This window comes from Bombina bombina, chromosome 8 (assembly GCF_027579735.1).
Source record: "Bombina bombina isolate aBomBom1 chromosome 8, aBomBom1.pri, whole genome shotgun sequence".
Taxonomy (NCBI): Eukaryota; Metazoa; Chordata; class Amphibia; order Anura; family Bombinatoridae; genus Bombina; species Bombina bombina.
Window position 1 is genome coordinate 297,707,830 of NC_069506.1, and position 13,663 is coordinate 297,721,492.

A 13,663-nucleotide genomic window follows, 5' to 3' on the forward strand; every position below is an offset into this window, starting at 1 on the left:
TTTTTGCGCCAAGAAAGTCCGCGCCAAGAATGACGCAATAAAATGAAGCATTTTCAGCCCCCGCGAGCCTAACAGCCCACAGGAAAAAAGTCAAATTTTAAGGTAAGAAAAAATTGATTTATTCATATGCATTATCCCAAATATGAAACTGACTGTCTGAACTAAGGAACGTTGAACATCCTGAATCAAGGCAAATAAATGTTTAAACACATATATTTAGAACTTTATATAAAAGTGCCCAACCATAGCTTAGAGTGTCACAGAAAATAAGACTTACTTACCCCAGGACACTCATCTACATGTAGTAGAACGCCAAAACAGTACTGAAACGAGAATCAGTAGAGGTAATGGTATATATAAGAGTATATAGTCGATCTGAAAAGGGAGGTAAGAGATGAATCTCTAAGACCGATAACAGAGAACCTATGAAATAGACCCCGTAGAAGGAGATCATTGAATTAAAATAGGCAATACTCTCTTCACATCCCTCTGACATTCACTGCACGCTGAGAGGAAAACCGGGCTCCAACCTGTTGCAGAGCGCATATCAACGTAGAATCTAGCACAAACTTACTTCACCACCTCCACAGGAGGCAAAGTTTGTAAAACTGATTTGTGGGTGTGGTGAGGGGTGTATTTATAGGCATTTTGAGGTTTGGGAAACTTTGCCCCTCCTGGTAGGAATGTATATCCCATACGTCACTAGCTCATGGACTCTTGCTAATTACATGAAAGAAATATCACATAAAAAATATATAAAAATATTCATGGATCCATGTTACACAAAAATTTAAAACGCATATCATTCATAAATAAAAAGTACATATTATAGCACAGATAAATGGTATAGGTAGATAGATTTGTGAGTGTAGTGTTCTATTCCCCGGTTAGGAGGGATAGTATAACATCAAATAACAATCTTAAAATGACAATCTTAAAATGCTACTAAAATGACTTGTATTAGTTAATGCATTGGCGTTTCCGCATACAAAGTTAATAGTCCCTAGTTCACAGGGTACAAGTGATTCTCCAAGTCTCTTTAAGACGACCAAGTCCTAAAAAAAAAGCTCCTAATTACAATTTATCCAGTGAGGGTAGTTAATGTGAAGGTGTCAAAAAGGTGAAAAACTTTGTCTCAAATTGATGCAAAAAAGTAGAAAAAAACAAAAAAAAAATATATAAAGAAAAAACGATGAAAAAATGTGATCCAAATTGTCAATTTAAAAAGCCAGTTGATGAAAAAAATCAGTTGAAAAAAATAAAATGGTGAAAGGGTCAGTGTGAAGAAAGCTGATGGGGTGCTTGTGCTAATATCCTGTGTGTTCTGGGGTAGGGTTCATACCAGAAAAAATATATGATTAAACCAAAAATAGAACATAAATTCCCAGTGTACCTGTGGAATACAAATAACAAAATAGTGCAATATCGCTTAGTCAATCCTAAATCTAAATGAAATGAGGCTTACCATAAATAGCCAACGCGTTTCGGCCCTTCCTCGGGCCAGTCTTGAGAAAGGCCCAAGGAAGGGCCAAAACGCGTTGGCTATTTATGGTAAGCCTCATTTCATTTTTGTTTTTTTCTACTTTTTTGCATCAATTTGAGACAAAGTTTTTCACCTTTTTGACACCTTCACATTAACTACCCTCACTGGATAAATTGTAATTAGGAGCTTTTTTTTTAGGACTTGGTCGTCTTAAAGAGACTTGGAGAATCACTTGTACCCTGTGAACTAGGGACTATTAACTTTGTATGCGGAAACGCCAATACATTTACTAATACAAGTCATTTTAGTAGCATTTTAAGATTGTCATTTTAAGATTGTTATTTGATGTTATACTATCCCTCCTAACCGGGGAATAGAACACTACACTCACAAATCTATCTACCTATACCATTTATCTGTGCTATAATATGTACTTTTTATTTATGAATGATATGTGTTTTTAATTTTTGTGTAACATGGATCCATGAATATTTTTATATATTTTTTATGTGATATTTTTATGCTGAGTAATTTTCAACTGGTCATATTTTTATAATTTTAGCATTGTGTATACGCTAATAAATTTGTAACTCTTCATCACCCATCACCTTTATTCATCGTAGTATTATCTTAGTATTATCTTCGTATTATCCTCTGCCCATTCTGAGGCGCTCCCTAGACCCTCTTCTCACTTTAACTAACCCCAAGATATACTAGGTGTCTTGTCTTTCTGGGGAGCCAGTAGGATATAGAGAAGGCGCTGTGAGAAAACCACAACTTTCTCACTGATGCAGGGAGAGCCACTCTGTGGAGGAAGTTACACTACAGAAAAATAAATAAATACAAAAATAAAATAAAATTTTGTTTTACATTAGTATGCAAACTGGGTACTGGCAGACAGCTGCCAGTACCCAATATGGCAGATAATAAGGTTGAGGGGGAGGGTTAGAGAGCTTTTTTGGGGGGATCAGGGAGGTTGGGGGCTAAGGAAGGGTCAATTACAGCTGAACAGATAATTTTTTTTGTTTTAAAAAAAGCTTTTTATTTTAGTACTGGCAGACAATTGTGGGGTGGGGGAGGGAAGAGAGGGATCAGGGGGTGGGATGTGTCAGGTGGGAGGTTGATCTCTACACTAAAACTAAAATTAACCATACAAGCTCCCTAATTAACCCCTTCACTGCTGGACATAATACACGTGTGGTGCGCAGCGGCATTTAGCGGCCTTCTAATTACCAAAATGTAATGCCAGAGCCATATATGTCTGCTATTTCTGAATCAGGGGATCCCAGAGAAGCATTTACAACCATTTGTGCTATAATTGCACAAACTGTTTGTAAATAATTTCAGTGAGAAACCTAAAGTTCTTTATTTGATTGCATTAGGCGGTGAAATGGTGGCATGAAATATACCAAAATATGCCTAGATCAATATTTTGGGTTGTCTACAATATATATATATATATATATATATATATATATATATATATATATATATATATATATATATATATATATATACACACACACATCAAGGGATATTCAGGGATTCCTGAGAGATATCAGTGTTCCAATGTAAGTAGCGCTAATTTGGAGAAAAAAAAATGGTTTGGAAATAGCAAAGTGCTACTTGTATTTATTGCCCTATAACTTGCAAAAAAAGCAAACATGTTAACATTGGGTATTTCTAAACTCAAGACAAAATTTAGAAACTACATGTATTTAGCATGGTTGTTTTTGGTGGTTGTAAATGTATAACAGATTTTGGGGGTCAAAGTTAGAAAAGGTGTTTTGTTTTTTTATTTTTTCATCATATTTTATAAAAAAAATTATAGTAAATTATAAGATATGATGAAAATAATGGCATCTTTAGAAAGTCCATTTAATGTCGAGGAAAACGGTATATAATATGTGTGGGTACAGTAAATGAGTAAGAGGAAAATTACAGCTAAAACGCAAACACTGCAGAAAAGTAAAAATAGCCATGGTCTTTAAGGGGATATAGATAGATAGATAGATAGATAGATAGATAGATAGATAGATAGATAGATAGATAGATAGATAGATAGAGATTATAGATAGATAGATAGATAGATAGATAGATAGATAGATAGATAGATAGATAGATAGATAGAGATTATATATATATATATATAGATAGATAGATAAATAGATAGATAGATAGATAGATAGATAGATAGAGATTATATATATAGATAGATAGATAGATAGATAGATAGAGATTATAGATAGATAGCTAGATAGATAGATAGAGATAGATAGAGATTATATATAGATAGATAGATAGAGATTATATATAGATAGATAGATAGAGATTATATATAGATAGATAGATAGAGATTATATATAGATAGATAGATAGAGATTATAGATAGATAGATAGAGATTATATATAGATAGATAGAGATTATATATATATATATATATATATATATATATATATATATATATATATATATATATATATATATATATATATATATATATATATATATATACAGAGAGAAGTGCACTCACAGGAACGAACAACTGGCTCAATAACATTGTTAGCCTGTTCTATGGCGATTTACCACCTGGGTGCAACTTTTTAGCCCAGTAATGCTTTTCACAGAGTAGAACTTTCCTGTAGTATATCAGTCTGATCCCGCCTATTACGGTCAGTCCAGCGCCGAAATACCAGGCAATTCCTCTCTGAACAAGGAACACAGCAACCCCAGACGATCGTTTCGGCCTTCATTGGGCCTCGTCAGTGAGGTGTAGCTATATTCCTCTAAGCACACTGAGCAAGGAGTCCACGTCTGGTTGCCCCTTTTTCCCATAGGGAGACTAAATACATACAGAGAGAAGTGCACTCACAGGAACGAACAACTGGCTCAATAACATTGTTAGCCTGTTCTATGGCGATTTACCACCTGGGTGCAACTTTTTAGCCCAGTAATGCTTTTCACAGAGTAGAACTTTCCTGTAGTATATCAGTCTGATCCCGCCTATTACGGTCAGTCCAGCGCCGAAATACCAGGCAATTCCTCTCTGAACAAGGAACAAAGCAACCCCAGACGATCGTTTCGGCCTTCATTGGGCCTCGTCAGTGAGGTGTAGCTATATTTCTCTAAGCACACTGAGCAAGGAGTCCACGTCTGGTTGCCCCTTTTTCCCATAGGGAGACTAAATACATACAGAGAGAAGTGCACTCACAGGAACGAACAACTGGCTCAATAACATTGTTAGCCTGTTCTATGGCGATTTACCACCTGGGTGCAACTTTTTAGCCCAGTAATTCTTTTCACAGAGTAGAACTTTCCTGTAGTATATCAGTCTGATCCCGCCTATTACGGTCAGTCCAGCGCCGAAATACCAGGCAATTCCTCTCTGAACAAGGAACACAGCAACCCCAGACGATCGTTTCGGCCTTCATTGGGCCTCGTCAGTGAGGTGTAGCTATATTCCTCTAAGCACACTGAGCAAGGAGTCCACGTCTGGTTGCCCCTTTTTCCCATAGGGAGACTAAATACATACAGAGAGAAGTGCACTCACAGGAACGAACAACTGGCTCAATAACATTGTTAGCCTGTTCTATGGCGATTTACCACCTGGGTGCAACTTTATATATATATATGATATAGATAGATAGATAGATAGATAGATAGATAGATAGATAGATAGATAGATAGATAGATAGATAGATAGATAGATAGATAGATAGAGATTATATATATATATTTTCCCATAAACTGCTTAATATATTTTTAATGGTGCGTTTATTTCAGTGCACCAGTCAGAAAAATACAGATATTTTAAAGGTTTTCGGAGAAATATATTAATATGGTATCAGCGCCCAGTTTGTGGCATACTGAGTGTGACCAAACGCTGTAACCAAAGTACAATACCCCATATGGTAGAAAGCGTGAGTAGGGCTGATACAAAGGGTACCTACCTTGGCTGTGTCAGAGCGCCCTGTAACACCAAAGCAGCATGGTTAATACACTGTGAGCGAACATTACTGAGGAGCTGACTCACATCTGGCTGGCTGCACATCTACAAGAGATACAACAGGTTTCATCAACAAACCGAAATGTCTCAACACCCAAAAACAAATATTTTTTTTTAACATTTTCCCATCAACAAAGAAATGAATTACAAAGCGAACCTTTGGTGCTTTCCTCTCCTCAATTCCCACTCTTTCAAAGCACTCTATGAGGTAGTTTAGCAACTCCGTCTCCTTGCATGCTTCAATGGTAAAGTGATCACTGCTGGATTCTGTGCTACTGGCACCACTAAGGAAAAGAGCATGTGCTGTGAAGTCACGTATTCATAACTAACATACATTACTTGCATGGTTTATATTAAACAATACTGCATGTAACAGGGAAATCTCCGTTCATATCAAGAGTTCTGTTATATTCTCAAACAGTTAGTGTGATCGGCAAACTGCAGGCAGAAAAGGTTATAACAAATTAGTAAGCTCTGAATATTACATGGTGCAGAGTATATATCAGATAAGTTTACTTTAGGTCTTATAGATTGTGCATTATTAGCCTTAATATGAAAAAAGTAAGGATGCACAGAAACATTTCGCCCGAAAATGGCATTTTCTGTTATTTTGTTTTTCAGGTTTTTTTTCGGTAAAATTATTGTCTAGCATATTTCAAATTTGATGCTAGCCTAGAGCTCATTACTTGACAAACTGTTTTGCATATAATTATAGTTTTCTAGGACTATACTTTATTTGTTAATTGGTTACACAGAATTAAATACAGAATAATACAGTATATTAATATTTAATATTGTTTTAAGTAGGGAAACATTTTGGCTAATTATGCACACACAAAAATAAAAAAATATATTTTAAAATAATTTGAAAAAAAAAAACACATTTTCGGTTTTGGTTAAGTGCATCCTGGATTTTTAGGTTTGGTTTCGGTCCAGAATTTCCATTTCGGAGCATCACTAGAAAAAAGCTGTAATAAATCTGCCCTGCTCTTTAATCACTTAGAGATAAGGGGCTGTGGGTTAAAAACAAGCACCAAATGTGTTTGGTCTAAACTATTTAGTAGCACTGGAAGTGACGCACTTTGGTGTTGCTTTGACTGTTTTTGCTGTCTGGTTCCCAACTGTGGGAATTTAAATGGGATAGAAAGGTCCAAACTGAATAATGCACGGGTGCCTTTCAATTGTAAATAGAAGCATTCTTGCAATATAATTCCATTAGCAAAAATGCTTCTACAAAAAGTTAATTTACTGTTTTAGTGGCATACGCACATATGCTGTGAATGCCCTGTGCACAAGCATTCATACACATCTTGTCAGAGAATCAGCAGAGGTTTGTATAGCACAAATTAAAGGGACATTCCAGTCAAAATTTAAATGCACATAGATTAATTACATCTTTGAATAGAAACATATTTGCAATGTACATTAGCAAAAATGCTTCTAGTAAAAGTTATCACTGTTTTAGTGTTAACATTTTTCTCTGCACGTGCATGTGATGTATAACTAGATATTGTCACTGCCCCCACATTTTAAATACTGCAGCTGCTCAGATCATCAGTGAGGGCTGTATCATGTCAGCAATAAACAAATTGAGTAATTACCAGATGGTACAAGCACCTTAGGCTCTCTGAGTAAGTGCTGTGTTGAAAATGCTAGTGCACGGTGCATACTTAAATACACTTTTGAAACAGCTATAGCTTTTATTAGAAGCATTTTTGCTAATGCATGTATATTACAAAATTGCTTCTGTTCCTTACCGAAATGCACCCATGTGGTTTCCAATTTTGGCTGGAATATCCCTTTAAGTCTTCACTGACGCAGTACACACCAACGCCAGCACTGTGAACAGGCATGGTGCTTGAATCATGATCCCCCAAGTCACATGTAGCATATGGCTTCCCTATTGTCTTCCTCACACCTCACTACCTGCCCACTTGACCCTATTGCTTCGCATCTAATACCTTCTCTGTCTACCATCCTCACTCCGGTTCTTACCCACATATTCAACCTATCCCTTTCTACCGGCTCATTCCCTGCCTCCTTCAAACATGCAAAGGTCACCCCCAACCTCAAAAAACCGTCCCTTGACCCTAACTCTCCTGCAAACTACCGCCCCAGATCATTGCTCCTGCTAGCGTCAAAAATCCTTGAAAAACTAGTTTTCGATCTCCTAACCCACTTCCTGTCCTCCAACTCACTGCTCGACCCCCTGCAAACTGGCTTCCGTCCCCAACACGCAACTGAGACTGCCCTCACCAATGTTACTAACGATCTCCTTTCTGCTAAAAAACATAATTTATGCTTACCTGATAAATTTATTTCTCTTGTAGTGTGTTCAGTCCACGGGTCATCCATTACTTATGGGATATATTCTCCTTCCCAACAGGAAGTTGCAAGAGGATCACCCAAGCAGAGCTGCTATATAGCTCCTCCCCTCACATGTCATATCCAGTCATTCGACCAAAACAAGACGAGAAAGGAGAAACTATAGGGTGCAGTGGTGACTGGAGTTATAATTTAAAAATTAAAACCTGCCTCAAAAAGACAGGGCGGGCCGTGGACTGAACACACTACAAGAGAAATAAATTTATCAGGTAAGCATAAATTATGTTTTCTCTTGTTAAGTGTGTTCAGTCCACGGGTCATCCATTACTTGTGGGATACCAATACCAAAGCTAAAGTACACGGATGATGGGAGGGACAAGGCAGGAACATTAAACAGAAGGAACCACTGCCTGTAGAACCTTTCTCCCAAAAACAGCCTCCGAAGAAGCAAAAGTGAAGACCAAGTTGCAGCCTTGCAAATCTGTTCAACAGAGGCCTCATTCTTAAAGGCCCAGGTGGAAGCAACAGCTCTAGTGGAATGAGCTGTAATTTTTTCAGGAGGCTGCTGTCCAGCAGTCTCGTAGGCTAAGTGTATTATGCTACGAAGCCAAAAAGAGAGAGGTAGCCGAAGCCTTTTGACCTCTCCTCTGTCCAGAGTAAACGACAAACAGAGAAGAAGTTTGTCGAAAATCTTTAGTTGCCTGTAAGTAGAACTTCAGGGCACGGACCACGTCTAGATTATGCAAAAGACGTTCCTTCTTTGAAGAAGGATTAGGACATAATGATGGAACAACAATCTCTTGATTGATATTCCTGTTAGAAACAACCTTAGGTAAAAACCCAGGTTTAGTACGCAGGACTACCTTGTCTGAATGAAAGATCAGATAAGGAGAATCACAATGTAAGGCAGATAACTCAGAGACTCTTCGAGCCGAGGAAATAGCCATCAAAAACAGAACTTTCCAAGATAAAAGCTTAATATCAATGGAATGAAGGGGTTCAAACGGAACACCCTGAAGAACTTTAAGAACCAAGTTTAAGCTCCACGGAGGAGCAACAGTTTTAAACACAGGCTTAATCCTAGCCAAAGCCTGACAAAAAGCCTGGACGTCTGGATTCTCTGCCAGACGCTTGTGTAAAAGAATAGACAGAGCAGAAATCTGTCCCTTTAGTGAACTAGCGGATAAGCCCTTTTCTAAACCCTCTTGTAGAAAAGACAATATCCTAGGAATCCTAACCTTACTCCATGAGTAACTCTTGGATTCACACCAATATAAATATTTACGCCATATCTTGTGGTAAATTTTTCTGCTAACAGGTTTCCGAGCCTGTATTAATGTATCAATAACCGAATCCGAAAATCCACGCTTTGATAGAATCAAGCGTTCAATTTCCAAGCAGTCAGCCTCAGAGAAATTAGGTTTGGATGGTTGAAAGGACCCTGGATTAGAAGGTCCTGCCTCAGGGGTAGAGACCATGGTGGACAGGACGACATGTCCACTAGGTCTGCATACCAGGTCCTGCGTGGCCACGCAGGCGCTATCAGAATCACCAATCCTCTCTCCTGTTTGATCCTGGCAATCAGTCGAGGTAGCAACGGAAAAGGTGGAAACACATAAGCTATGTTGAAAACCCAAGGGGCTGCTAGTGCATCTACCAGCACCGCTCCCGGGTCCCTGGACCTGGATCCGTAACAAGGAAGCTTGGCGTTCTAGCGAGATTCCATGAGATCCAGATCCGGTTTGCCCCAACGACGAATCAGTTGAGCAAATACCTCCGGGTGAAGTTCCCACTCCCCCGGATGAAAAGTCTGGCGACTTAGAAAATCCGCCTCCCAGTTCTCCACGCCTGGGATGTAGATCGCTGACAGGTGGCAAGAGTGAGACTCTGCCCAGCGAATTATCTTCAAGACTTCCAACATCGCTAGGGAACTCCTGGTTCCCCCTTGAGGATTGATGTAAGCCACAGTCGTGATGTTGTCCGACTGAAATCTGATGAACCTCAGTGTTGCTAACTGAGGCCAAGCTAGAAGAGCATTGAATATTGCTCTTAATTCTAGAATGTTTATCGGGAGGAGTTTCTCCTCCTGAGTCCACGATCCCTGAGCCTTCAGGGAGTTCCAGACTGCTCCCCAGCCTAGTAGGCTGGCATCTGTTGTTACAATCGTCCAATCTGGTCTGCGAAAAGTCATTCCTTTGGACAGATGAACCCGTGACAACCACCAAAGAAGAGAATCTCTGGTCTCATGGTCCAGATTTAGCAAAGGGGACAGATCTGAGTAATCCCCGTTCCATTGACTTAGCATGCATAGTTGCAGCGGTCTGAGATGTAGGCGCGCAAATGGCACTATGTCCATTGCCGCGACCATTAAGCCAATTACTTCCATGCACTGAGCTACTGATGGGCTTGGAATGGAGTGAAGGACACGGCAAGCATTGAGAATCTTTGATAACCTGGACTCCGTCAGGTAAATTTTCATCTCTACAGAATCTATAAGAGTCCCTAGAAAAGGGACCCTTGTGAGTGGTAACAGAGAACTCTTTTCCACGTTCACCTTCCACCCATGCGACCTCAGAAATGCTAGAACTATCTCTGTATGAGACTTTGCATTTTGAAAACTTGACGCTTGTATCAGAATGTCGTCTAAGGTACCGAGCCACCGCTATGCCTTCGCGGAACTGGGTGGATCACTCCCATCACTAAGAGGTCTTGTACACATTGTAGAAATGCCTCTTTCTTTACTAGGTTTGTTGATAACCTTGACAGATGAAACCTCCCTTGTGGAGGAGAAGTTTTGAAATCCAGAAGGTATCCCCGAGATATAATCTCCAACGTCCAGGGATCCTGTACATCTCTTGCCCAAGCCTGGGTGAAGAGAGAAAGTCTGCCCCCCACTAGATCCGTCTCCGGAAAGGGGGCCCTGTCTTCATGCTGTCTTAGGGGCGGAAGTAGGCTTTCTGGCCTGCTTGCCCTTGTTCCATGACTGGTTGCCTTTCCAACCCTGTCTGTAACGAGCAGTTGTTCCTTCCTGTTTTGGAGAAGAGGAAGTTGATGCTGCTCCTGCCTTGAATTACGAAAGGCACGAAAATTAGACTGTTTGGCCTTTGATTTGGCCCTGTCCTGAGGAAGGGTGTGGCCCTTACCTCCAGTAATGTTAGCAATAATTTCCTTCAAGCCGGGCCCGAATAAGGTCTGCCCTTTGAAAGGAATGTTCAATAGTTTCGTAAGGTAACCCTCTAATTTTTTATCCATTGGATCTGAGAAAACACAGCTATCCTCCACCGGGATAGTGGTACGCTTGGCTAAAGTAGAAACTGCTCCCTCCACCTTAGGGACCGTCTGCCATAAGTCTCGTGTGGTGGCGTCTATAGGGAACATTTTTCTAAATATCGGAGGAGGGGAAAAAGGCACACCGGGTCTATCCCACTCCTTGCTAATAATCTCTGTAAGCCTCTTTGATATAGGAAAAACGTCAGTACACACCGGTACCGCATAGTATTTATCCAGCCTACATAATTTCTCTGGGATTGCCACCGTGTCACAATCATTCAGAGCCGCTAACACCTCCCCTAGCAACACGCGGAGGTTCTCAAGCTTAAATTTAAAATTTGAAATTTCTGAATCCGGTCTCCCCAAATCAGAACCGTCACCCACAGAATGAAGCTCTCCGTCCTCATGTTCTGCAAATTGTGACGGAGTATCAGACATGGCTCTCGTGTCATCGGCGCGCTCTGTCCTTAACCCAGAGCTGTCGCGCTTGCCTCTTAACTCGGGCATATTGTATAATACTTCTTTCATAACATTAGCCATATCATGTAAAGTGATTTGTAAGGGCCTTGATGTACTTGGCGCCTCAATCTCACGCACCTCCCGAGCGGGAGACGGAGGTACTGACACGTGAGGAGAGTTAGACGGCATAACTTCCCCCTCGTTGTCTGGTGATAATTTCTTTATCGGTACAGATTGACTTTTATTCAAAGTAATATCAATACAATTGGTACACATATTTCTATTGGGCTCCACATCGGCTTTTAAACATAATGAACAAGCAGATTCCTCTGTATCAGACATGTTTAAACAGACTAGCAATGAAGCTAGCAAGCTTGGAAATTACTTTCAATAAGTTTACAAGCAATATAAAAAACGCTGCAGCGCTTTTAAAAAACACAGTTGAATAACAAAGAACTAATTCAGTTATAGTCAACAATTCTTTAAATGTATTAATTAGCAGAGGATTGCACCCATTAGCAAAAGGATGATTAACCCCTCAGTACCCAAAAAAGGATATCAAATTAAGATTTAACGCTTTTATCACAGTCAAACACACTGTCACAAATCTGCTGTGACTGATTACCTCCCTCAAAAACGAATTTTGAAGACCACTGAGCTCTCTAGAGACGTCCTGGATCAAGGAAGAAGAAGCAGGAAGACTGTGCTAGAATTTTAACTGCGCAACAAGGCGCTAAAAAAGTCCCCTCCCACTCATTTACAACAGTGTGAGACCTGATATAACGGTTTCTATGCAGAAATATACGTTAGCCATGTGGAAAAAAATCATGCCCAAAAGGATTTATCACCAAAGTACCTCACAAAACGAATAACATGCCAGTAAACGTTTTAAAAACAAACTTTTTTTAATGTCATGCAAAGTTATCACTAAGCCTGCTACCAGTCGCTTCCACTGCAGATAAGGCTTAAGTATTATTTCAGTATTAACAGTATTTTCTCAGTCAAATTCTAGTCCCTAGAAAATAACTCTACTGTGCATACATTTATCAGCCTGATACCAGTCACTACTACTGCATTTAAGGCTGTACTTACATCATACGGGTAACAGCAGTGTTTTCTTAGTCAATTCCATTCCCAGAAAATATTGTACTGCACATACCTCATTTGCGGGGGACCCCGCATGCTATTCCCATTTTCTGAAGTTACCCCACTCCTCAGAATGTCGAGAACAGCCAGTGGATCTTAATTAGGCCTGCTAAGATCATAGAAAACGCAGGCAGTTTCTTCTTCCCAATACTGCCTGAGATAGAAAAACAGCACACTCCGGTGCCATTTAAAATAACAAACTTTTGATTGAAGAATAATTAAGTAAAAACTCCAGCTCCTCTCGCGACCTGCTTCTTTGTTGAGGGTTGCAAGAGAATGACTGGATATGACATGTGAGGGGAGGAGCTATATAGCAGCTCTGCTTGGGTGATCCTCTTGCAACTTCCTGTTGGGAAGGAGAATATATCCCATAAGTAATGGATGACCCGTGGACTGAACACACTTAACAAGAGAAACAAAGGCTACTACTCTATACTCATCTTACTTGACCTCTCTGCTGCCTTTGACACTGTTGACCATCCCTTTCTCCTATGGACTCTTAGCTCTCTTGGGCTCTGTGACACTGCCCTCTCCTGGATTCACTCTTATCTCTCCAACAGATACTTCTCTGTCTCTTTTTCTGGTGGCTCCTCCTCTCCATTGCCTCTGTCTGTTGGAGTACCTCAAGGCTCTGTCCTGGGTCCTCTACTCTTCTTTAACACTTCTTCACTGGGTAAACTCATCAACAGCTATGGCTTCAACTATCACCTCTATACTGATGATACCCAGATCTACCTTTTCACCCCTGCACTCTCTCCTTATGTCAAATCTCAGATCAGCGACTGCTTATCTGGCATTTCCTCCTGGATGGCCTCTCACCACCTAAAAATAAACATGGCCAAAACCGAACTACTTCTAATCCCCCCTTCTATCTCTAATACAGTTTCTAATTTTTCCATCACTGTTGGCGGCACCAATATCTCCCCATCACCCCAAGTCTGCTGCCTCGGAGTCACACTTGACTCAAATCTGT

General features: G+C 39.9%; 1 protein-coding gene across 1 annotated transcript in view; it reads right to left on the reverse strand.

Moving 5' to 3' along the window:
- Nucleotides 1-13,663, reverse strand: part of UBE4B (ubiquitination factor E4B) — a 618,413-nt gene that overhangs the window by 365,988 nt on the left and 238,762 nt on the right. The window contains exons 9-10 of the mRNA XM_053691155.1: nt 5,648-5,774; nt 5,435-5,535 (exon numbers count right to left, since the gene is read on the reverse strand). Of these exons, the coding sequence (XP_053547130.1) occupies nt 5,435-5,535; nt 5,648-5,774 (228 nt within the window). The remainder of the gene's footprint in view (nt 1-5,434; nt 5,536-5,647; nt 5,775-13,663) is intronic.